Source organism: Rhinatrema bivittatum, chromosome 1, assembly GCF_901001135.1.
Source record: "Rhinatrema bivittatum chromosome 1, aRhiBiv1.1, whole genome shotgun sequence".
Lineage (NCBI taxonomy): Eukaryota > Metazoa > Chordata > Amphibia > Gymnophiona > Rhinatrematidae > Rhinatrema > Rhinatrema bivittatum.
In genome coordinates this window covers 661,885,711-661,912,744 of record NC_042615.1, presented here as the reverse complement: position 1 = coordinate 661,912,744, position 27,034 = coordinate 661,885,711, and the positions used below count along the sequence as shown (strand labels likewise).

At 41.5% G+C, this 27,034-nt stretch overlaps 1 protein-coding gene across 1 annotated transcript in view; it reads left to right on the top strand.

Moving 5' to 3' along the window:
• The window catches only part of ADGRV1 (adhesion G protein-coupled receptor V1), a 1,128,533-nt gene that overhangs the window by 195,886 nt on the left and 905,613 nt on the right, over positions 1–27,034 (top strand). Inside the window, exons 23-26 of the mRNA XM_029573357.1 lie at positions 4,301–4,481; positions 14,417–14,616; positions 17,415–17,544; positions 26,773–26,853. Of these exons, the coding sequence (XP_029429217.1) occupies positions 4,301–4,481; positions 14,417–14,616; positions 17,415–17,544; positions 26,773–26,853 (592 nt within the window). The remainder of the gene's footprint in view (positions 1–4,300; positions 4,482–14,416; positions 14,617–17,414; positions 17,545–26,772; positions 26,854–27,034) is intronic.

Genomic DNA, 27,034 nt, shown 5'->3' with positions numbered 1-27,034 from the left:
GTTGGAGGATTGCGAGCTGGCAGGCTACCGGCGCGTGCAACTTGCGCCTGCCCAGAGGCAGGCGCAAAAGTTAAAACAAAGGTCAGGAGGGGTTAGAGTAGGGCTAGGGGGAGAAAGGTTAGGGGAAAGGGTGGGAAGGTTAAAATAGAGGGGAGGAAACAGGGGAAGGCCGTGGGCATTGGCGCATGCAAGGTGCACCCCCTTGCGCGCGCCGACGCCTGATTTTATAACTTGCGCATGCCTACGCGTGCATGTTATGAAATCGGGCATTCATGTGTGCGCGCCAGGTAGCACACGCACATGTACGCCCATGCGTATTTTTGAAAATCTACACCAAAATGTACAGACTAAACCTAAATTGGAAACCACACCAAGCCAGATAAAATATGTATTGCAACGCTATCATTCTTCATAAAACATCAAACAATAAAATTAAGAAATATAAATCATAAATAATACCAGTAAAAGCATACTAATAAAATAAAAACTTATTTCAAAACATCTGATGACTAGAACATCCAATAATTTAAAAATGTTATACATTTCTCAAAACACCAATAAAATATTTCAAAACAGAGATATCAAATAACACCCAATTTTGTTTTAATAAGGATTAAATGTTTCCATGGATTGGGGGAGAGGGGACGCCCCAACTTTATCCTTTCTCAGACATACATACCTGCACATGTTTGTTCTCGTACACTCCCCTTCCCATACATACGCCCATACTTACATGCACTCCCTCTCCCTCATGCACACACTCACACATTATCTGTGTATGTGCATGTTTGTGACACATAGGTGCTCACACAGACTCACACATACATATGTTCATTTGCTCTCACATGCGCACACACACACACTCAGGTTCTTCCTTTCTCACACGCACATAGGCTCTCGCTCTCTCACACACGCAAACACACACACACTCTTAGGCCTCCCCATTTCTTTGGGCCACATGGGGATTGAATCTGTCACAGCCTTGCTGGGTTCTCATCATGCTACTGCAGGATAGGTGATGCTTATGGTGTCCAGGGTGACTGACCCAGTGTGTCCAACCCAAAGGCCGACACTGCTCATTCACCAGTCACTGTCATCCCATTGCCAAACCAGTCTCTCTCTTGTCACTGTCACCTCCTCCACCCTGACCAGTCTCTCTCATGAGTCACTGTTGCCACATCCCCCAGACCAGTCTCTCTCTCACCAGTCATTGTCACCCCCTCCCTCTAAAGCAGTTTCTCTCTCACCAGTCACTATGAACTTCTCCCCCAGACCAATTTCTTTCAATCACTGTCTTCCCCCATCCCTACCCCAAGACCAGTATCTCTCTCCAGGAGTCACTGCATATTTAGTAGTTTCCAGCAAGTGTCACAGCAGGTAAGGCTGCTATTGAAGAGCAGGGGCTGCAGCCTGCACATTCAATGCCTTCTACGTCTGCTGCTCTGCTATCTGCCCTAGGCGAATCTTACAGCCTTGTACTCCTCCCCCACCTTCCTCCCACATGCACACAATTAAAAATTATAAATTTATAACAGATTTTACCTGGAAAAAGGACATTGAAATTACAATTTTGAGGTAAAAATATTACAACATGTATATTACATTTATATGCACTGCTGTGACGCTAAATAGAAATTCCTGCAAACTCATATGGCATTAGGCGTATTATAATGCATATTGCATGTGGGCTTGACCCTCAGATGTCATGAGTAAACTGAGTTATAGATACAATATAGTAAACCTCCTATACCAAAATAGCATTAACTGCCAGCGCTTAAACAACCCTACCTATGAAGAAGGCAATGCTGCAGATATTACATCAGGCCCTAAAACCAATACTTCTCCTATTAGGAGATATAGATTCTTGTACAGACTGTATGCTAGCAGAATACCTCACCTCAGTCACACAGTAAAAACATGGAAAGACCCTCGCCAAATACAGAATAGAGAGACCGTAAACTGTTTAAATAGAAATGTGCAGACAAAACTGAACTGGAAACCTGAACAAGCCAGATTCTATAAGCAGTTCAATAATGGAAAATCAGAAACATTACCATTCCTCATGAAACATTGATAATCTATATTTCTTGATTTTATTTTTTAATAATACTAAATCTATACTAATAAAAAAATAAATATTTCAAAACAGCTGAGGAAGAGAACATCTATTAAATAAAAACTTATATATAATTTGTTAAATATTTCCCAAATACCAATAAAATATTTTACATTAAATAACACCTAATACTTAAAACTAATAAGGATTTAAAAAAATCCTCAGGTCTCAATACCTGGAAGTTTTTGATTCCAGTCACCATGAGATTGTTGTAGATGAGTTAGTGGTAGGGAGGGGGAGGAGACACACAAACTTTCTCCTCCCTCTCGTGTGCTCACTCACATATACACACAAACACACACACATATAGACACATGCACGCTGACTCTTTCATGCTCACATTCATACACATTTGCTCATGCGCTCTCTCTCACGCGCTCTCACACACATGTTTTCACGCTCCCACACATGCATGCTCCCAGACACAATATCTGAGACGTTGATGCACGCTCTCACACATACACACAGCTCCCATGCACTCTGTAATGCTCACACTTCTGCATAGTGGCTCACACTCTCGCATACTCACAAATATGCATGCTGGCTCACAGTCACTCTCTCACGCTTACATACACATGCATGTTCAGTGAGATGAACTCTCTCATGCTCATATCTACTCTCACATGCTCACACAAATGCATGCTCACTCACACGCACTCTCACTCATTTTTCACCCTCTGGGCCTCTGAATTAAAAAGAAAATGTTTTTACTTACACTGATCAGGGGGGATCCAGGTTGGGTTGCCTGTTGTGATCTTGGAAGCGACCCTTCATGAGGGCTGAAAGGCTCCAATGCTGAGAGGGATAAGGAGAAGAGGAGTGGGTGGAGAAAAGGGTTATTTATTTACCGTGGCTAAGCGTAATGGTGGCCTAGGAGCAGACAGCACTGGGAGACCCTCAGCTGTAGGTGAGGCAGCGGAGCGGGAGATCTGCTGGCTGTCTCCCGCTGGCAGAGGAAGAGACAACAGCAGAGAAGCATGGGGAAGCTGCGACAGTGCTTCCTGCCGCCGCGGTGAAGCAGGGGGAGGGGCACCTGAGGGAGAGTAGGGAGCAGGACCCAGGCCCATGTGGCTGCAATGCCAGTTAGAAAGAAAAGCGGGAAACAGGTAGCCCCATGCTGCCGCTGCCACCGCTACCACTGCTACCGCAAAAATGAAAAAGGCAGACCATGGCAAGCATAGGGGGAACTTGCAGGTCTCAAAAAACTGCTACTGCATGGCTGGTGTTGGTTGCAGTGCTTTGCGAGCATGGGGCTGCTTTGACCGACCCTAACCCATGTGATTGGCTGGATAGGCCCACCGGGGCATGCCCGAAACCCCGATTGGCCAATCTGTTTCTGGGGCAGGCTGAGGCAGATGCCACAGGGGCACTTTGAGAGGGGCTTTCTTTTTGCCACCTCATAATTCTGCCACCTGAGGCGACCGCCTCACCTTGCCTCATATTAGAACTGCCCCTGGGTGCCACACCTGTTATCTTAATGAGGCCGTGATTCAGATTCACTGCCACTTTTAGCATCTCCTTCGTTTGTAGATGTGTACAACCTCAAAAATGTTGCTTCTTTTTTTTTTTGTTTTGGAGGGTTTTTTTTTCCCCTAAGTACCATTTCGTTTAATATTTATTTTGTTTTGATTCTCCCTGCTACTCTTTGATTTGCAGGAAGAGGTAAAGGAGGGAACCCATAGGCAGCAACATCTTAAATCTGTCCCTATTTGTATCCTTTCTTTGTTCTTCCGTAAGGCTCAAATTATGCTTATAAACACGGTGACATTCTGTGCCCATTACCCTGCTCAATGTAGCTGCTGCAACTGACTTCTCGTTTAAGCCACTGGCTGGAGAATAGTTTTCAAATTCTTTCCTGAAATTTTCCCAGTTGCTACTTAATCTCCACTGATCGTCATGGGAGGGAGCACGCAGAATGCGGTTATCAGCTGCCATGATGCAGAAATGCTCTTTTGATTCAGTATCCATAAGAAGGCACATGCAAACCCCAAACCATTATCAGAGGGGTGGTAAATGAATCCTAAATTATTAGGCAATGAGATCTGGGACACTGGATAATAAATTCTTTGGCTGAGATTAGATTTTTTGTTGTACTTGACCATTAAGAAAGCAGTATTATTGCTTTATTCCGTGCAATGCAACTTTGCTGATTTGTTTTTTTCTTTATTTTTCTCCTTGCGCTAGGTTTTGAACTTGCATATTCTTGACGATGACATTCCAGAGCTTGCAGAACACTTTAGTGTGGCTTTGGTCTCTGCTGTTCCTGGAGACAGGAAGACTGGATCTGTGCCAACCAGTGGAGCTAGTATAGACCCACAGAAGAAGACGACAAATATCACCATCAGAGCCAGTGACCACCCATATGGTAATAACAGTCGAAACTAGATCTTTTTCCTTTTGACAGTCAGCTAGACTATTTTAGCAGGTTTCGTAGCTAATCAAATTTGATATCTGATGTAAATAAATATAACTATAAAGTTGGTTTGCCTTTCTATTTGTAAAGCTATCTCAAAAAGCAGGTTTGTTAAAGGTATATGTGAGATATGACAGGACAAAAATGCATGAGGTTCTTTAGAAGAGGGTTGCAGAGTTTGTGTGGTATTAGAGATAGAAAGATCTCCCTGGATGACAAGAAGCTGGAGAATGTAAAACTTGTTTGTGGAAGGAACTGAATAAAATCCTAACTCATCCTGACACAGGACCAGTGAGTAATTTTCATGTGCAGAACTACACTCCATGGGGACCACATGGTCATAAGAACATCGTTAAATAGCACAGATAAGTACCAAATTGCCCTTCCAGTTGATCAGTTGTGATTCATCCATTTTGGGTAGATGTGCATATAAATTCCCAAATGGGACCATATCTTCTCTCTGAACTCTCAACCCTCTTCTTATATCTGTCCCAAGCATGCCCAAAATCTGCCACAGCAATGGTCTTTCCTAGTGCTCTCTTGGATCTCCGATGCAATCATACCACTGCTGTCAAGGGTTGTAATCGCTACTCCACGTAGTTTACCCCACTGCCCTTTTTAGAAGCACAGTGCAGTCATGCCACTATTGTTTTGCTCCTTGCTGGTTACCCTAATGCTTCTTTACCATCCTAGTACTTTTATGGAAGGGAAGATGTCATGGTTACTGGAATCTGGGTAAAGCACCCCAGGAGTGGTGCAGCCCTCTCTCCCGCAGGTTGAGCTCTTGGGTTCTGGGGGTCATGAGGTCTTTGCAGCAGTGGCAGTACATCATGGTGAGTCCAGGCAGGCTGAAGCAAGGCTGGATGAGGCAAGGCTTGGCACTGTGGTCAGAGGCAGACTGGAGCAGGATTGGACTGGATACTGAAGTAGGATACAGGACAAGGACTGGGGCTGAGTACAGACAGACTTGGTAAGGATATTGGGCATGAACTGGGGCTGCGGTAGGGCAAGGCAGAAGCAAGGAAGGGATAGGATAGTAGGGCAAACAAAGACAGGACTGGACATGGCAGACAGGTCAAGACCGGACAAGAACTAGGCAAGCAACACTGAACAAAGAACATAAAAGCCAAAGGGAGCATGGCTGGAGGCCTGAAGACCACTAGGCTATAGGCTTGAAGGCCCCTAGGTATAGAGAGGCCAGTAAGGCCACAAGGCAGGATACAAGACTAGAGAAGGCCCAGAGGCCACTAGGCAACGCCTAGAGTAGGCCACAAAGCAAAGAGAAAGGAATGGCCTAGATAGACCTCTAGACAAGGTTCAAGACAAGAGCCAGCCCAAAGGCCTCAAGGCAAGTACAAGACAAGAATGGCGAGGTCAGAGAGCCGAGTGACTCCATTTATTTATTTATTTATTTGTTGATTTTATATACCGACATTCGTCGGAACATCATGCCGACATTCGTCGGAACATCATGAAGAAGCAAGGTTGTTCTGGCAAGGCTGGTTACATAGGACTGAAACTTGGGTGAGTTAAGAGCAGTGAGGAGGAGCTTAGCAAGACTGGTGGTGCCCTGGTCCTGCCAGCTATGACTCCTCCTCATCTGCAGAGACTTTCATCTGCAGATGCTTTCAGTCTCTGCAGATGAGGAGGAGTCATAGCTGGCAGGACCAGGGCATGGAGAGGCAGGTGAATCCGTGACAGAAGGGACAATCTACAAATTTTTCAATGATGGCAAGAGGATGCCATAATAATAGAGACAACATTTTGGGTAGGCAAACAATGGAGAGGATGTTAGAAAGTAGAAGCCACTTTCCTATTCACTGAGCATCTGCTGTTCCAACTCAAAATCCAAAATAGAGTGGACAGTCTGTCCTATAAAGCAGAAGAACAGGGGAAGAGGAGTAAGAATTGTTCAAAACAATTGACCTTGAAAGGATTGTAAATTGACTGTTTACTGTCAGCAGTTGATGCACATGCTTCCTTAAAATAAAGTGAATCCCTTGGAAACAGCTACTGTTCCTGTGAAATTACTTGAGCTGTAACAAGGAAAGACTGTTTTCCCACTGAGAGACTAGAATGTTAAAGTTCTGATTTACTGAAGTGAAATTTTATGTGTAGGCCCTGATCCAGTCTTAAGAAATCTAGCTACACAAACATAAAATTCTTTTCACTATGCAACAATGCTTTTAATGTTTTTTTTTTCTTGTTGACATTTCCAAATGCGAAAAGTTTAAGAAAATGTCACAGTTCTTGTAATTGTGTTTGTAATTAAATGAATGTGTTTAATCACTAATGACTGTTGGACAGGGCTTTTACTGGCAGTTAGTACCCTTTCTGGAGAAGCTGGACAGAATATTCTATTTGCTTAAGTAATAATTATACAGTTTTCCAATATTATCAGAAATATTTCAGGGTAATGTGAAAGAAAGTGAATATAATATTCTCACTTAATCTATGTCACAGGTCTACTTAAATGTTTAACATCCCAGCAGGATATCCAGTATAGATGTCATAGTCGTATACTTGACTGTGCAGTAGTCAGTGGTAGTAAGAAAGGCTGATCCAATTTTCATTTTACTTTGTGGCTTACACAGTAACACAGAAACATAGTAAAGATGGCAGAAAAGGACCAAATGGTCCATCCACTCTGCCCAGCAAGTTTTCTTATGGTAGTAAATGCTGCTTCATGCAGGTTACCTCCATGTTTCTGATAAGGATAGTTACTGCTGCTCTGTGCTGGTTCTCCCAATTACCCTTATGGTAAAGGTAGTGATATTTACAATCAAAACCAAGCAACTGTCAAACCCATAACATTACCAGACTCTTTAAGATCCATATCCAACTCCAAACACTTCAAAAAATCCCTAAAAACACATTTATTTCAATCTGCTTTCTATATATCACACACTAAATAACATAACTACTTCTCCATCACACAGGGCACAACATTATTATATATTGATTTATTTTTATGTAAACTATTCATTGTTCTTAGATTTTTTATTTTTATTGTATATTTTTGTAATTTTGAGCTTTTATAATTTGATAATTTTTCTGTTTCTTTTAAATTTAAATCTTTATTTACATTTGTTTTTTTTATTTAGTTATGTAAACCGTTTTGATTAAACACTGTTTGTAAATACGGTATACAAACACTTTTAAACAAATAAATAAATAACAAAATTACTGCTAGCAACATTTTTATGGGGTGAGCAGCCTTCCTGATAATTCAGGCAATGCTGCTTACACATGCTTTACTTTTGTATTTGGCTGCAGAAACAGGCCGTGCTTTTTTCCTAATATCTGTGTATTAGTACCCTGGACTATAAAAGTTGGGGCACAGCATTTGTTCCCTTTTTCCCCCCTGCCGTAGATGCGATGTTGCAGTTGCATCAAAAGCATCAAGACTAATTGGCTAAGGGTAGTAATCCCCAGGCCTACCATTACGGGTAGTAACTGCCGTTCCATGCAGGTTATCCCCATGCACTCTTTTCTTCATTTATAACCTCTAGCTTTTAATGATCCAGAGTACTTATCCATGCCTTTTTTAATTCATTTACTATTTTCGTTTTCACCATCTCTTCCGGAATCTACCGGCATCTACCAATCTCTCTGTGAAGAAATATTTCTTGATATTGGTTCTTAGTCGTCCCCTTTGGAGTTTCATTTCATGTCCACTAATTCTACTGTTTCCTTTCCAAGAGAAAAGTTTTGAAGTTCATGCATCCATAAAATCTTTCAGATACCTGAAAGTCTGTATCATATCTCCCCGGCATATCCTTTCTTCCAGGGTATACATAGTTGGTGCTTCAGCCTCTCCTCATAAGTCTTCTGATACAGACCCCACACCATTTTCGTCACCTTTCTTTAGACTGCCTCTGTCCTGTCTCTGTCCTTTTTGAGATAGGATCTCCAGAACTGAACACGGTACTCTACGTAAGGCCTCACCGAGGACTTTGTACAAGGGCATTATCACCTCCTTTTTTTTTTTTTTACTGATTATTAGGGGTGTGCATTCATTTTCAATGAAATAGACAATGACAACAAAATTATCTATTTAGTTTTGGGAGCCCCATGAAACTAAAAAAATGATGAAATTTTGGGAAAATTAGTATTTCATGTTAGTGCACATTAATGAGGCTTAGGGGTAGATTTTAAAAGCCCTGCGCGCCGGCACGCCTATTTTGCATAGGCCGCCATAGCGCGCAAAGCCCCAGGATTTATTTATTTATTTATTTAACATTTTTTATATGCCGAAGTTCTAGCAACAATGTGCATAAGTCCAGGGGCTTCATAAAAGGGGCGGGAGGGTCATGTCCAGGGGCGTGTCGGCAGTCCGGGGGTGTGTCTGGGGGCGTGTCCGGGGGCGGTCCGAGGTGGGTCTGGGGGCGTGGTGACGGTTCGGGAGCGGGCCTGGAGGGCGGTCCCGAGTCCCCTGGCACTGCAGTGGGTATATGGGTATATTGTCCCCCCACTGGGCAAATATTCAAAGGGATCAAACCTATTAGTGGGACTGCAAGTGCTGTGATTAATTTAACAAATTGCTTCCATAATTCTGATTTCCCTAAGAAAATGAGTCCATGTAATGTGCTGTATTGGATCAGCCTGTCCTGAATCTCTCAAGCCAGTTGGTAATCTTAGTCAAAATGCACCAACTACAGTGGAGCACATGGCAATTGTATTTCACTAAAGTCACACCTTACTTCCATAAATAATTTGTACTATGTGCTCTTGACATAATGGGGTAAATTTTCCATAAGGCACCAAACAAAAGATACTTACATTCTTTTCAATCAGTACAAATCAACCCGACATTCAGACACTTAGGGCCAGATTTTTAAACTTATGCACGGGCGTAGATTTGTTCACGCAACCCGGCGCGAACAAATCTATGCCCAATTTTATAACATACGTGCGCAGCCGCGCTCATGTTATAAAATCTGGGGTCGGCACGTGCAAGGGGGTGCACACTTGTGCACCTTGCGCGCGCCGAGCCCAAGGGGAGCCCCGATGGCTTTCCTCGTTCCCTCCAAGGCTGCTCTGAAATCGGAGCGGCCTTGGAGGGAACTTTTTTTGCGATTTCCGCCCACCCCCCAGCCCTAACTAAATCCCCCACCTTTTATTTCCAAAGTTACGCCTGCTGGTTTGCCATCCCCCGGCACAGGCCGCTGTGCCAGAGGACTCTGGACTGCCCCCCGGACCGCCCCTAAACCTCCACCACGCCCCCGGTCTCGCCCCCTTTTCGAAGCCCCGGGACATACATGCAAGATAGGCTCGGCGCGCACAGGGGCTGGCAGGGGCAGCTTTTCGGGGGTTACGCGCGTATCCCTTTGAAAATCTGCCCCATAGTACCCACATAGTTGGTATTTGTTTGAGGAATCTGGTTGAAGAATCTAATTGTCATGAGAATAAAAGATATGTATGTACATTATAATTGGTGAGTCATCATTAGCAATGTAGGGACCTAGTTACTAAAGATTTTCTTCCATTCTTTGTCTATGGGAAAAATATTTAGCAAATAGGGTGGCTGGTGGGCATGAGGATTGCTTATTAACTTGCCCGCCTGATGCGAAGGTAGTGGACTTCATGCACTACCTAATAAGAGTTTAGATAGTGCTTGGGAAGAGTTGGCTGTCATGGTACAAATGGGTACCAATGAAAGAGGAAGCTGCAGGGCGGGAGGTTCTGGAGGCTAAATTTAGGATTTTAGTAGGGAAACTGAAATCCCCATTCCAAACACAGAAATCCAGAGGCAGGCTGAACTCCAGAATCTCAATGCGTGGGTGAGATGATAGTGCAGGGAAGAGGCTTTAGATTTGTCAGGAAGTGGGGAACATTCTGGGTAAGGGGGAGCCTATTCCGATGGGATGGGTGGAGCCCAGCTGCTGATGTAAACATTTGTAAAGGAGACAGAGTAGTTTTTAAACTAGACATGGGGAAAATCAATTGTCATTCAGAAACACATGGTTTGGTGGGAGATATCTTCCACGGAAGTTAGAATATCCCAGTGAAGAAGTTGTGACTAAGGCTGAAATAGCCCAGATGGATGTAAATAAAGAGCAGATAGATGTGAATGACGTAGTACTGCATGTATCATGTGCTGTTGTGAATACAAATAGAAATAAAAGTACAAATAAAAAACATACTTTAAAATGTCTGTATAAGAATGCCAGAAGTCTGAATAATAAAAATGAAGATTTAAAGTGTATGGCATTATACAAGGATATATACATACCGGTAATAATCATTTCAGAGACATGGTGGAAGGAGGAAATTAGTGGGGCACTGATACCAGACTATAAATTATATTGACATGATAGAGCAGATCAAATTGGTGGGGGGGTGGCACTGTATGTAAAGGATGGCATAGAGTAAAGCATGATTAAAATCCCGCAGAAAACAAAGTGCACTGTGGAATCCATATGGATAGAAATTCCATGGTTGATGGGTAAGAAGTAGATATTCAGCCACTATCCAGCTGAAAAAGTTAGCCAGATAAACATATCCAGCTAACTTGGTAGGGATATTTAGTGGCGCAGCTGGTTAGAAAGATAAGTTTAACTGGGTAACTTTAGACCTGCTGAATAACAGGTCTAACTTATTCAGCTTAACTTATGCATAGAGCCAGAGGGTAAAAGGGGTTCTCAGATGTGCAAGAAAAGAGCAGAAAAACTGAATTAATTCTTTGGCTCGGTCTTTACTGAGGAGGATTTTGGTAACATATCCTATTCACACCTGAAACATTCTTTAATGGTGATGATGCTGAGCAACTAAAACAAATCTCTTGATAATGAAGGATGTAATAGATCAAACTGACAAACTAAAGGCTAAGAAATCGCCAGGACTGGATGGCATTTGATCCAGAGACCTGAAGGAGCTCAAGCATTAAATTAAAAACATGTTATTGGTAATTTGTAACCTAGCATTTAAAACAGCCACAATACGTGAACACTAGAGGGTAGCAAATGCGATGCTAAATTTTAAAAATGGCTCCAAAGGTGATCTTGTAAACCATAGACTAGTGAGCCTGACATCGGTACAGGACAAAATGGTAGAAGGTACTCTTGAAAATAAAAACACTGGCCATATAGATAAATATGGCTTAACTGGGAAAAGTCAACATGGTTTTGGGAAAGGGAAGTGTTGCATTACCCATCTTTTAGATTTTTTTGAAGGTGCAAATAAACGTAGATAAAGGTGAGCTACAGGTATTTGGATTTTTTCAGAAGTTCCTCTTAAGAGATTCCTTAGGAAATCAAAACATCATGGGATTAGAGACAGTGTCATATTGTGATTGGTAACAGGTTAAAAGACAAGAAACGGAAGGTAGGACTAAATAGTTTTCCAAATGGAGAAAAGTCATTAGTGGATTACCACAGAGATCAGTAATAAGACCTCTGCTGATTAACGTATTCATAAGTAATCTGGTAAGTGAGGTGATAGAATTTGCAGACGACACAAAATTATTTCAAAGTTGTTAAAACAGCAGATTGTCAGGAATTGCTAAAGGACCTTATGAGAATAGGAGACTGGGCATCTGGATGGTAAATGAAATATAATGTGGAAAAATGCAAAGTTGGGCAAATAGGGAAAAATAATCCAAACTGCAGGTACTGGGTGGGGAACATGTGTTCTGTGAATTGGGGGATGGAATACACCTTCAGGGCCATTAAGTGGTTCACACAGTTACAAAAATAAAGAAGACCACTCCAAAAGTTGTGTTCTAAAACAGAAAGTAGTTAAAATGCCAGTAAATTCTAGAAAAATACAAACAAATCCACAGAGGAGCAAAAAGTCAATAACAGCTCCCAATTCTTAAAAAAAAAAAATCTATCACTTGTACAGACACAGTTCTTATGTTATCTAAGTCTTCTCGCATCACTGGGCATCCCTCCTCAAAAGCCTTTTCTGTTTAGCCCAACTGGCCTGCCCAAGGCAACTCTTCCCACTGGCTTTAGGTGGGTGGAAATTCTTGAGATAGCCATTGCTGTTTGCAGAAGAGATCCTTTCTCTTTTATGGACCAAAAATTGCAACCCCAAGCTAGGCCACAGCTCTTTGCTTTCTTCCTTGGTTCAAGCAAAACTCCTAAAACTTCACTCTGCTAAACCCTTAAGATCTCCTCCCAGTGTCGTGTGAAAGCATCTTTTATATTCTCTTTTGCCAGTCTCCTTTTGAGGAAAAAATCCTCCTGTCTCTCACTACACACATGAACTCCCTCTGAATCTTCCTCTGCTGGGAAATTTCTTGTAACTCCTGTTAGTAAGGGACAGATTATCTTACATCAGCATATTAGGAGGTGTTAAACCTCACAGAGGAGAATATTTCTTCTTAGACTGGATCTTGAACATTAGCAAGGAGAAGAGGATAGAGAGACCAGTATGGCCTTCCAAGTAAATATTAGAGAAAGTAAAAGGCAAACCATTTGCATTCTGAAAATGCAAATGGACTCAGAAGGAGGACAGGCAAAATTGCCAGGAGAAACATAGCAAGGCAGGAAGGGCAGTTAGACCAGCAAAGGTTCAAACTGAAGAGTTTATTGCCCAACCCGTAAAGGCAGGGGATAAAACTTTCTTTAAATATACAAGTAAAGAGAGGAAGACTAAAAGGGAAATGGTAGAAATTAGAGGAAGATGAGATCAGGAGAAAGAGGGCATCTTGAACACAAATTTTGCCTGTTAATTCAAATAGGTGGGAAGGATGGTGGACTAAAGGTAAAAGGCAAGGACATAACCGACGTTAGGGTGAACACGTTGCCATTTGCTGAAGAGATTGTGTTCAAGGTACTGGCATGATTGAAAACAGACAGGGCAATGGGACCAGTATACTGAAAGAGCTAAAGGGGGTGCATATTGTATTCCTCACAGCTCTTGAATCAGTTTTCATCTTATCACTTAAAAGAAGAGAGAGGCTCCACAAGAGTTGGAACTAAGATGAACTGGAAAACTGCCGACCTGTCTGTCAGCTCTCAATAGCAGGCAAACTAAGGGAAACACGAAGGAAAGATGGAATAGTGCAATACCTTGAAGCTAATGAGCCACAGTATTCTAGGCAACATAATTTCATAAGGAACATTTCTTGTAAAATAAACTTAATTGAATTATTTTATAAGGTGACCAGAGAAGTCATGTACATTAGATGTGGCCTGTCAGGATTTTAATAAAGCATTTGACATTGTGTCACATAAAATGGTTAGCAAGCTTGCTAGTCGGAGAATGGGAGAAAATATTGTAAAGCGGGCGAAAAGCTGGATAAGCAACAGGACAGGACTGAAGACAGTGGTGATCAGTGGGGTTTACTCTGCTGAAGGGAAAGTAATGATTTTAATTTTGAATATCTTATGTTCAAAACTACCCAAGAACATAAGACATTCAAAATTAAAATTACTGCACATTTTAAACATTTTGGAAATACACCTCATGGTTTGGAAACTAGTTTGACCAATATGCAAGAAAGTTAGTAGTTTACTGAATAAGTTTATCAAAATGTTTTTCAAAATAGTCTAAAATGCATTCTTTTCATCATCATCAGATTTCAAACTGATTCAATTGATTCCCAGGAGTAGTGGTCAGATTCAAATGTGAATTCTCTTGAGTCAGTAAATCTGTAGCAAATTCACACTGAAAATGGCAGATTTTTCCTAGGTTTACGGGGGGCAATTTTGACACTTTCCCTATAAAATCTGAGGAAAATCTGAAAATTCAAACTCAGATCAGACTGAAATTTGCCTTGTAATTAGGCCTCAAGTTTTCTCTACATCTGTAAATCACAGATGATTCTAGTATTATTGGATAAATATGTATGAATATTTGAATAAACTATAAAGCTGTAACTTGTTTTTATCCAAGTATTGCTAAAAGTTTAAATTATGGAATTTTATATCTTGCAGGTTTGCTGCAGTTCTCTGTGGGACCTCCTCCTCAGCCTGACAGTAAAATCCTCCCAGCATCCACCATTCCTAAAATTACTGTCAAGGAGGAAATTGGGGAAGTCAAGTTACTGGTAGTTCGTGCACAAGGTCTTCTGGGAAGAGTAATGGTTGACTACAGAACAGTTTCAGTAACAGCTTTTAGTCCTGAGGATTATACGGTAACTACATCTGACAGCTAAGAAAACAAGCTCCTTCATTACTTTGTTGGCTAACACATTTCACCTTGGGGAGTCCTACATAAATCCTGCAGTGCAATTCTGGGTCCATCAGAAAACGATCCTGACTGCAACTCTGATGCAAGTTTAAAAATCTATGCTTATCCAAAAGATGCCACAATTGCTTTATACCAGTTTAGAAACTTCATAATGATCTAAGTCATAGGTTTGTGCCACCAAGATACCATGTTGTCAGTCTTGGAAGAAATTAAAGATGATGTAAAATGATTGAAGGGAATCCCACAAAGACAATACTGTAATTTATTTAGGTTTTTTAGCACATGACATTAACCTTTGTGAAAAGCTAATTTTATGGTAAGAGCTAAGATGACAGAATGGGCAACAACAACTAAAGTGTCACCAAAACAATTCAGTTTGTAATTCAAAAAGCATTAATGAGAAATGGGCTGAAAAATTCCACTGTAGTATCTTGGTCCTGTTCTGCAAACCATCACTTCCTGTTGATGGGGATGTAAAGTTATTAATATCTGGAAGATCTGTGTTGGCCTGTATGAAATAACACTAATTTTAATTTCAACAGAGAGGCCAAGCAGCAATGTTTAGTTGATTTATCATCCGCCTTTCCAGTATTAGCTGAAGGCAAGGAACAACAAAAAATGTACAATTAAAATTCACAGCTTTAACAATCAAGATACAAACCATAACATAATATTCTAAAGATTCAAGCAACAAATCTACAATATATGTCAATAGAACAACATTAAATTATAATAAAATGAAATCATTCAATCACAGTAAAACTAGTAAAAGACCATCAAGGAACAGTAAAAGCCTGCTGGAATAACCATGTTTTAAGAAGGCATCTAAAAGATGAATTTGAGGTTAAACAAAACTCTTTTGGTAGGATATTCCATAAATGTGGGGCTGCATTAAAAAATTCCCAAGTATGTGTTTCTCCTAGTTGTGTCTTCATATGTGGGGTACAAAGAAAAATCTCAGAGATGATTCCTTCAAAACAAGATTAAGGCACATTGGCAAGGAATTCTGGGCACCATTCCTATTGAGGGGATTTTTCAAACTGTCCGCATCAAGACAGAGACTGCACGTATGTTTTACACACAGGGGTAGATTTTAAAATTTGTGGGCGCAACCTGGCGCGTGCAAGGAGGTGCACAATTGTGCACCTTGCATGCGCCGAGCCCTCACTGAGCCTGCGCCAAGCCCCGCTGCCTTCCCCCATTCCCTCCCAAGCCGCTGTGCTGGGAGCCTCTGACCCCTTCCCGCCCCTTTTTGCAAGCCCCGGGACTTACACACATCCCGGGGCTTTAGGCGCATCACAGGGCCTTTTGAAAATAGGCCCGGCGCGCGTAAGACCGGTTACGCGTGTAAATCCTTTGAAAATCCGGCCCACAGGTTTTGCACCAGTTCTGAAAGTAAAAGTAAGCGCGTACTTTCACTTTGAAACTTGTCATGCATGTAAATTCTGTGTGGTCAGTTGTATGCAGAAAGAATTGTAAATGCCATCTAGGCATGTACTTTTCCTTCTCTGACCTAAACATATCCCCAGGAAGGCCTTCTCTCAATGTTGCTAAAAGCATACAACTTTTAGCTACATTAAAAGGGGGTAATTTTCAGACAGCCAGTTAATGTGGGGAAAACTCTCCTTACCTGCGTAACCCACTTTGAAAGTTGACCTTGCTGTATCTGTTCTGTGGATAGATGCTTGTCTTTGCTTTATGCTGCTATCAATCTAGCACTTGTAAAATAAAAAACACTCATGGGAAATATGTTTTTAATTACCATAGATATGGCAGATCTGCAAAGATGTGCAAGTGAATACTCGTATGAGCTAGATTTTTTCTAAGGCCCATAGATTTAGAGATTGGGCTTGAAATTTAAAATCTCAAGTCAGTCCAAGTTGGAAAAAGTAGATTACGCGCTGTATTTACAATATTAACACACAAGACTATAGCTGTCTTTGTGAAGTAAGGCAAACTAATTAAAATGCACTGAATAAACCAGCAGAAGATGTTATTGAAAGAAAAGTGGGCATTTCTGTGTAGATGCCAGTTTATTAATATTCTGAGGGTGGTTTATTCACTCAGTCCGTCCCAGCTTTGGCTCTTCAGCCTCTATAGGGTTCCACTCACTGGCCTTAGAAAGACAGTCAAGTGAAAATGTCCTTAAAAGGACTATTAAAACATGATTGTCCACATGTTCCCTTCAGAGATTAATACTTTTCAGATGAGATTTTGCTGATCTTATTCTATCAACCCTGAGGTGAGAAAAATTCTCGTTAGAAAGGAAATTAATGTAGTAGTACAGTAATTCCCATACCTGTCCTATTGACCCCACAACCTGTCATGTTCAGCAGATCTGCCATGATTATGTAAGAGAGATATCTGCTTTCATTGGAGACCTAGTATCTGCCCAAATTATCTCTCACACATGTTTCCTGAGCCCTCCAGGACAAGTTTAAGAATTACTAGAGTAGTAATTTCACAATAAAAGCTGCTAATCCTGAATTCAAAGGAAGCCACCCTTTTATGTGCAAACTCCTACCAGGCCTCCTAAAATATGGTTGAAGTGTTCCTGTGTTCTCTGTTTCCTGCTTATCCTTGCTAGCCCAAAAACATCTGGAGAAGGAACGTACCTCTGGCAAAGAGTGTGTTTTTGTTAATTCATATATCTTAACATCTGGGAATGGCAGGGCAGGGTAGGGAGGGGTAACAAGGTATCTGGGACATGAGAAAAATTGTAAAGGGGCATTTCTGTTTTAGGCTACTTCAGGTACCTTGGAATTTCGGCCTGGAGAAAGATACAAATACATTTCTGTTAACATCACAGACGATTCAGTTCCTGAACTGGAAAAATATTTCCAAGTTGAGCTATTGAACGCAGGAGAAGGAGGTAAGATCCTAGAGGGTTCAAAGTCTTTTTTTTCTGTAGATGTCACTCAAAGGACAGGCTTTCACTTTAGTGACCCATATAGCAGTTTGGACTTCAGGGTTTGAAATTTTCTTTAGGCACTACCTGAATTTTTTTTTTCAGTACTTGAACAACATTTGACTCAAAAGCTGAACCACAAACAGATCAGTAATATGCATTAGATCAGGACATGTTTTATTAATTCATGTTTTATAACCATTACCTTGGATTTGGTAGAGTTTAGGGGGGAAAAAAAACTATTATAGGAGGTAGAAGACCACTTTCCATAGAAAAATATACTTGGGGTGTGATTCATCAAGGTATTTTCCCATAGACACAGAATGGGAGGAAAGCTTTAGTGAATCAGGTGCTTTAAAAGAAAAGCAAAAAAAACCCCTTACATTTGCCAATAGTATTACAATTGCCAACCCTTCAGTAATTACACAACAAATTACAGTAACTGCATAGTGCATACTACTGTCCGTTTGATTATCACTTGCATTGTACCAAAGTCAGTAATTTAAAAAGTGGCAAAACATATGTTTTTTTTTTTTTACAGCCATTTTATTTTTTTCTTTCTCCTGCCCTGTGGCACCATAATTTCTACTCTTCTGCACTGATTAATATAGGAATAAGCCTGAGACAGAAGTAATTTAAAACAAATCTGATCCTGACATGATGGTATGATTTTGGAAGTGGAGAACTGAAAAATGATGTAGAATGGATGGACTGCCAAAAATTCAATACACGAATCACTAATGTGAATTGGATTGCTTCAGGTTCTGGTTTATTTCCACATAAAGCTTAGCTTCTCGGTTCTGAACACGCTCAGCCCAGCCTCCCTTTCCATGTGATAGTCGCTCTCGTGAAATAAAGTGAGACGGAACGGTGTGCTGTGCATTAGGAAGCAGTAGGGATAGAGTCAGCTAGAAACGGGAAGGAACATAAGGAAAGTGCCAACGCTGACAGTGAGAAAAGAAGGCAAGTAAGAACTAAAATCATATTTTACAGAAAAAATAGAAGAGAAAAAGGGATAGGTGGCAGTCTCTGTGTCGGTAGCCTCACTACAGCAGTCAGCGGCGTGCCGTCATCCATCCAGGCATAACTGTAAACTCCTCCTAGGATGCACAAAATGATAGAGGGTCCGATGCTTGTTTATGAGCTGAGCACCTGTCTGTATGTGGGTTCAAAACCAAAAATGATGGAGCAGATGATGTAGTGGATCTGGCTCAGAGGCAAGGGCAGTATTTGCCATGCTAGATAGGGAAAGCTTCACCAAATGCCTCTTTCCCCTCTCTGACCCCTCTCTGAGTGCTTCCCACCTTCTTCCATGAGTAATAATGCCCCTTGTCAAACCCATACCTTGGGATAAAGGATGGTCTTATTCCAAAAAATAACTTCAAACAAAGCTTACCAGCAGTCAAAGTAAAACACACAAAAATCACTGGTTTCATAGGGTTCAGGGGTTTTTTACACTATTAGTAGAAGCAATATTGAAAATAAAACACACTTTCTCCAAAAAATCCCCTTTAGCAGTGGTATTCACTTCCAGTCCTTGACAGCCACAATCAGATTTATTTATTTAGTTATCACTTTTGTATACCGTCATTCTGTATTCAGTCACAATGGTTTACAAGAAATAAAATACAATCAATGAATCATAAAATTAAATTAAAATTACAATAAATATCGTAGAAAAAACAAATAAATTAAAAGAATTGAAGTAAACAAATAAAAACAAAAAAATGAGATAAATCACAAATAACATATAACAAGTAAAAATTCATGCCTCATTCTTCAGAAAAATTAAACTTCCTTGCCATGATAATATAGAGTTAATCAGTTCCCTCAAAAGCTTTTTTAAAGAGCTACATTTTTAGATTTTTTTTTAAAACCATAAAATCTGTTTGCAGCCTTAAATCAACAGGTAAAGAGTTCCATAATTGAGGTCCTGCTATTGAAATGGTTCGCTCTCTCACCTTATTCAAATGAGCGGTTCATATAGAGGGGCCAACCAGAAGGTGTTACGCTCAGGCTTGTGAACCCTTGGGCCGACGGGAGGATGGAATACCTTGGAAGAGGACTCGTAGGTTCTCCCATTGGGTGGCGAGGCAGGAATGGAAGATGTGGCCAGCTGACCCTCGGCACTGGAGACAGAGGCGACTGTGGAGACAGACGAGGAGTCGTGACGTCGAAGAAAGGAAGTGTGTCTTCGCCACTGGAGGTCTGTGGTCCCTCCAGGAGGAGCCCATAGGGACCCGGACCGCTGGGACTTAGATCGACCTTTGAGAGGTCAAGAAGTTCGGTGCAAGGGTTGACTGGAGCTTCACCCCTGGATGCCCACGGACCCCCCGGGAGGAGCCCATAGGGACCCGGGCTGCTGGGACTTAGGCGGGCCCTTGGAGACGTTGGTCAAGGAGGAGTCCTGAAGACAAGTGCCAGAGGGTCGTCGCTTACCAGTCCGAGGTCACACACCGAGGGATCACCACTTGCCAGTCCAAAGTCACGCACCAGAGAATCACCGCTTGCCAATCCGAAGTCAATACCAGGAATCACCGCTAGCCGATCCGAAGTCAATACCAGGAGTCACCGCTAGCTGATCCGAAGTAGGAACCAGGAACACGAAGACGAAACAGGAACAAGGATCCAAAGCACAAGAACTCACCAAAGCAAGCAGACCTGACTAACCATGGAAGTTGCCAAGTCAAAGAATGAGCAGAGGAAGCCTCCCTTTATACTTCCTCTGCTCTGGATCATTGGAAGCAGCTGAAGGTAATTAAAGGGCTTAGGTCCCTTTAATTCTAGTGAGGAGGCGCAGCCTCACACCTAAGATGGCGGTGGCCATCTTGGATCTCGGGCCGTGGAGGAAAGCCGCTAGCTGCTGCAAGGGATGAGCAGGGACGGCTCCTGACCCGGCGGCCAGCCCGGAGGCCCACGCGGGGGCACTGGGCACATGCAGCAGGGCAGTCTGCCCTGACGCCGCTGCCGCGGCTGCCATGCCTTAGGTAGGGGGGGCGCACCCGCGGATGGCCGCGGGCGTGGAACACAACAGAAGGCCTGTATTTGCCGATCTTAAATTTCTCTGCAGGGTGTAAAGATATAAAGCCGAACTGAGCCATTTTGTTTCATCACTGTTAATAAATTTGTGAAACAGACAAAGAACTTTAAAATCAATTCTGCATTTTACTGGAAACCAATGCAAAGAAATTAAAATTGGTATAATGTGATCAAACTTTCTACACCCGGTTAAGATCCTAGCTGTAGCATTCTGTAGAAGCTGGAAAGGTCTTATTGTACTTTCAGGGAGGCCAAACAAAAGGGGCATCACAATAATCTAATTTAGAAAATATTAGCGTCTGGAGTACTATATGGAAATTTTCATGAGTGAGAGGAGGTTTTAAATGTTTTAATGTGTGAAGTTTGTTATATCCATCTCTAATTTTCAAAGTAATATGTTTTTTTCATGTTCAGGTCACTATCGATTGTTATTCCTGGATAGCGTGCGTGACTAATTCAATTTTGGTAGAGTCTATTTGAAAATGGGGAGGGTTATGTCAAATTTCTATTTAATAATATAATCTCAGTTTTTTGGTTTTGTTTTTTTAGGTTCAGGACCAATTTCATATGAACTAATAGTGCTGAGATATAGACATTGACTAATTTCAGAATATTTTCTATGAGTCATTAATGGGCACAAGGAATTGAATGTCAGCTCATATAAATAATGAGTATTGCCTAGTCCGGCTAGTAGTTGGCAAAGAGGTAACATATAAATATTAAAAAGGATAGCAGATAAGGAAGATCCTTGTGGCACTCCTGATTCCAAGTTGAATTTCTCTGATATGGAGTTACCAATTCTCACTTGAAAAGAGTGATTCTGTAAGTATCAAATAAACCTTTGGAGGGTTTATACCATCGAGGCCAATTTCAGACAGTCTACAAATTAAGATCTGATGATCAACCGTATCAAAGGCAGCTGAAAGGTCATGTATTACCAATAAATATGACTGACTTGCATCAGATCCCCTTAATACGGTGTCTGTTAAGGCAAGCAATAATGATTCAGTACTCAGACGGAAAGAGTATGTTATTTGCTTCAATATCCTCTGCCAGCTGGCCAATATCTTGGCCATAAATGGTAAATCTGAAAAGGGTCTGAAATTATTTAACATATTATAGTCAGTATTTCCCTTTTTTAGTATTGTTCTTATAACTGCACATTTTAAAGACGAAGGTATCTTGCCTTGAGATAATGAAAAATGTATTATTTTAGCAATCGGAGAGGAAATTAACTGAACCACTGATTTTAATGCTGAGGTGGGAATTGCATCTAAAGGATGATTTTCTGGATTTAATTTTTTCCTGATTAATTCAATTTCTAAAGTAGAGACACGATCAAAAGATGTCCAAGGAATTACATCTCGTGGTTTTAATATAATTGTTTGGTCTGAAGCTGAAGGGACATTATTAAGAAGTTTTTGAATCTTATCCTTGAAGAAGCTTGCAAGTTCATTACATTTATTCCCTGGTAATCCAGGGTCAGGCCCTAAAGTGCATGCATTAGCTTTTGTTAGATTTTGGACCATGGAAAATAAGATTCTAGGGTAAAATCTGATATCATGTATTTTTTTAGTAAAAAATTCTCGTTTTGTATCATTATTTATGAATAATAAATCAAGACTGTGTCCGGCCTTGTGAGTAGGATTCTTTACAATCTGTTCTCACCCTAGGGCTGACAGAGTGTCAAGAAACATTTCACAAGCTAAACACTGAAGTGTAGAATCTATGTGAAGGTTGAAATTGCCTAAGTTTATAGATGGAACATCATTATCTAGATTTTTTGCAAATCAATTAAGGGTGAACTATTATGTTCAAGGAGACCTGAAGGGCAGTAGACTAAACATAACTGAAGTGCTTTTGATTTAAATTTGTCCTATTTTGGCTGTTAACATTAAGCTACCACCTTTGCGATTTGTTCTTGCTATTGAGAAAATACCATATGATGAATTAAAATTTGATTCACCAATACAGAATCATAAGTTTTTAGCCATGTTTCTGTAATACAGAAAATGGCAGGATGAAAATCATCCAGAAGATCATTAATCACTGGAATTTTTTTTGTTATCATTGGTGCATTGGTTAATAATATAGATAATACAAAACATACATGTACAAATGTTTCTGGCTTAAGTGGTATTTTGAAGAAGAGTTTTGTATCTTTTTTGTTTTGAAATATAAGGCATTGTCCCATATCTTCCTCAGTTTAATATAGTGTTTAAGGGTTTATCATAGACTTGAGCCATGAAACACTAGGTTGTTAAGTTGACGAAATGAAGAGGGGTACCAGAAAGGTTTTCTTTGGTGGGCGACACATAGGGGGCACAAAGGGGGCTGCCCCTTGTGCACATTCCTTTGGTGCACGCCACCTCGTGTTTGTAACCCCTCACGCTCTGAGATGATGTCATGAAGGGTTGGAGACTGCATCTGGGGGGGGGGGGCCTAGTGCGGTGGGTGTCCCAAAACAGTAGGGAAGCTGTGAGGAGAGCTGGCAAGCCTCAGATGGTCATAGGAAGCAGTGGCAGGAAGGCGGCAAGGTAATTCTAGCCTCCGGTGTCGCGCTTGTAACCCTCGTGCCACAAGATGTCAGAAAGGGGCGGAGACAGCATCCAAGGGGGGCCTAATGCAACAGGTGTCCCGAAGCAGTAAGGAAGCTGCTAGGAGATTTGCAAGCCGCAGATGGTCACAGGAGGCAGTGGCATGAAGGAGGCAAGGTGGTTTTGGGAATATCCCTAATGAATATGCATGTGATAGATTTTTTTTATAATGGAGGCATTGTAAATGCAAATATATCTCATGCATATTCATTAGAGGCATCCTGAAAAATGGACCTGTTGATGGCCCTCAAGGACTGGAAGTGAATACCACTGCCTTTTAGCATAGCATTGGCTCCTCTCTGTTCACCTTGAGCATAGAGACTAGCCCTTAGTCCATCCTTTTTCAGAAAAAATAGTTTTCTGTACTCACAAATCCTTTTATATCTTCTTTGTGGTCACAGGAATGGAGTTCCCCACTTGCAAATCCATGATTCCACAAAGGTGATTCAGTAGCACCGCCCAAGATTATATTCTGCATCTCCTGGAGTCATGGCCCTGCTAGATCCTGAAATGTAGTTGCAAGGAAGGAGACTTCTCCCCAGCATCCCACCAAACTCTCCTGTTCTTTTTTCTCAAATCCCTTGTACATCAGTTTATATTGAGTCATTGTACATTCCCTCTAGTGGTTCTCCCACAAAATTCCTCAAATCCTTATGCTAAACTTCTGCAATAGTGCACATCATTCAATCACAAAAGTAGAGGCCAAGTGCATTCCCCTCAGAATTTCTCCAAGGGCCCATTTATGTTGACCAGGCCCTGTTTTAAGGGGCCATGCCACATAAGCATTTTGAAATACATTTTTTAAATGTTTTACCCATTCTATATATTGCCCAGCAGCTTCCTGCTGTTCAGTATGGGCTGCAGGCTTCTGGCTCTGGCATCCCTCCTGGATGCCTTCAGCCTTCATTTTCAGGTCACTAGGTTTTTCCCCTTAATTTAATTCCATCCCCAGCCTGGCCATTGAAGCGATGGTTCTTGGCTGAGAGGTATAGACCATGGCTACTTCTGGAGCATGGTATAAGAGTGCTCTGTGCTGGACAGCAGATGTCACTGTATAGTGAGAGTCAAGCACCTTCTTTCCAACCCCAATTATCATGAGGATAGTTCAGACCTGGGAATCAAATCTCCATCTCCTTGGCCTGCTCTAGACCTACTGTATGTTTTAAGTGAGTCTTGCAGATATCACCACCATCATCTCTATCACAATTATAAGAAGGATCTCAATATGCTACAGACAGCAAGCGTATTCCTTCTACCAAGATCAAAAAATAATAAGACTAAGGTAGTCACACTGCAACACTCAGAGAAAAAGAAAACCATGTCAGGGCCTTGTTATGCAGGCCTGTGTTGGAAAGGGAAAGAAAAGCACCTGAGCCCCTCTGGAATCCAGCTAGCACCTGCACTGCCTGATTTGGGAATTAGATCCTTCCTTCATCAAGTCATTGTATTAAGAAGTTTGGGTGTATCCCCTTACAGTCATCAGAGTCTGCTGAGACTGAGGAGCGCAGTAAGATTTTGTTACAGGGGACATAGCAACTACAGCTAAGGAAATATCACAGTTTCCCAAATTTGTATCCGGTATGACCCCATTTTAACACTTAAATTCTTAGGGCCCCAGAAGAAAACCAAAACAAATTAGAAGACCTCCACCCCCTCCCTTCCTCCACTCACCAATGGCAAGAAAGCCGCAGCTGCAGCAGTATACACAGTGCAGAGCCTGTACGTTTGGGTAGCTCACAGGTCCCAGGCCCCCTTGCGGGTTTCCGATCTAACAGGAAGACCACATAAGAGGTGGTGGTGGGATGTGCACAGGCTCAGGTGCCCAGTGCTGACTGTTGCTGCTGGTTGCAAGCTAGAGTAAAGAACCAGAGGGAGGGGACTTGAGTTCATTTTTTGGGGGGGGGGGGGGGGGGGGGGGGACCAGGAGGGAGAATGGTCCTCTTTCTCGTGATTCCATCCATTGATTTTGTGACCCCATTTGGGGTCATGATGCACTATTTTGGGAGCCTCTGGTTTTGGGGAAGAGTTGGGAGAAAGAGAAAAATGTAGGCTGCTGTTTAGTCACTGTTCTTAAACTTCTTTTTTGACAGTGAATCTGACTCTGCCACTGCTTTTAATGACGATGATAATGATGGCAAATTTAATCCGGCCAGCAGAGAATGTAATAAAATAGGTCCAATAGTAAAATAGAAGAGAGAAATCTAAAAGAAAGCTGCTTGTAAATGTCAGGGCAAGGATAAAAACTATTAGAGCAATATTATATCTAGCATCAATTGTAGTTCCAATGCATTTCTTATCGCAAAAGTAGCAACTTTGACCCCCCCCCCCCCCCTCTGTTGCACTCCACAAATGCACTTCCCAAGTTTGAAAATGAAAGTGGTCTAATGCCCCCTAATGGCCTAACTCCATACCAAGTTTGATTGAGCTAGGTCCAACCATTTAAAAGGGGTGGGGTGGGAGACGCACACACACACACACACACACTCACACTCTCTCTCTCTCTCACTCACACACACACACACACACACACACACACAAACTGTAACAAATACAGACATAACTAGTATATGATAAGCCAAGTTTGTATAGAACTGAGGCTAAGCATACAAAAGGCTTCTTCTGATTGCTGAAGTTTTTTTTTTTGCCCTTACCACTGAAAGTCCTATTGAGTAGTTTAGCTTCTTGCATGAAAAGAACTGAAGTAGTGGTTTGAAACAAAGAGAAATTGGCACCAGTAACTTAAGTAGAGGATGTTGACCAAAAAATACTAATCAACTCCACCTTCCTTGATTGATACTTTGGGCCTTAGCCAGTTTGTGTTTGGAAAAGTTTGGTCCAATTTTACTGGTGCTAATCATGAACTGTGATAAGGACTGCTGTAGCATGGCAGTTATGATGTTAGGGGAAGCCACAGGACAGTGACGCTCAATGATTGTGCTTATAGCTTGGCATTACTGTCAGTTTCTCGGGCTCCTTGCATCTCTGATGCCAGTGAGAGTCTGGCAAAATCCTGTTTTGATTCCTGTACCTAGTCTACAATTTTTTCTGTACTTCTGATTCATAGAGAAGACAGTTTCCAAATAGCCCATGTGGTTGTAAAGAACCTGCGCATGATTTTTTCCTCCCCGACTTAAACACACCTCTGCAAATGCCTCTGCTTAGTCCAGCTAAAAGTATACATGCTATGGAAGCCTGCCTGGGCTGAGGGCAAATTTTAATGAAACCATTTTACCTGAGTGACTGAGTTTTGAAAATTGTTCTCATAATGACTTGCTTGCACATTTACTGATACTGACTGGCCGCTGCCTGGCTTATTCTTCCCCATTTCTGTTCTGTGATGCATGATCATGAAATCTATAACTCGAGGGCAGCAGAGTTTAATTTCCGTGCCAGACATCCTCCTGTACTTCCAATTGATTGGAAATGTTTTATGTTGATTTAAGTGCTGTCTGTCTCCTTTCATTTGGGTATGTATGTGTATATATAAACATATATTTATATCTCTCTATATGGCTGTGTATATATGTGTACTGTGTCTGTATGTCTCTTCTTGAAGTTGCTGAACTCTTTAGGAGTGATGGCAGTGGTAGTGGTGATGGTGATATGGAATTCTTCCTTCCAGCTGTACATCAGCAGGGTAAGCACCTTGGTCTATCCTTTCTCTTTATATATCCTACAATATTTATTATAAGCTGTTTTGAAATGCCTTGGGATTATAGCATACAGCATATTTTTTGTGTAGTTAGCCATATTCCCATATAGAAAGACAGTTGTCCCATAAAGTGCTTTTCATTTATTGTTACATTTTAATAGAAAGA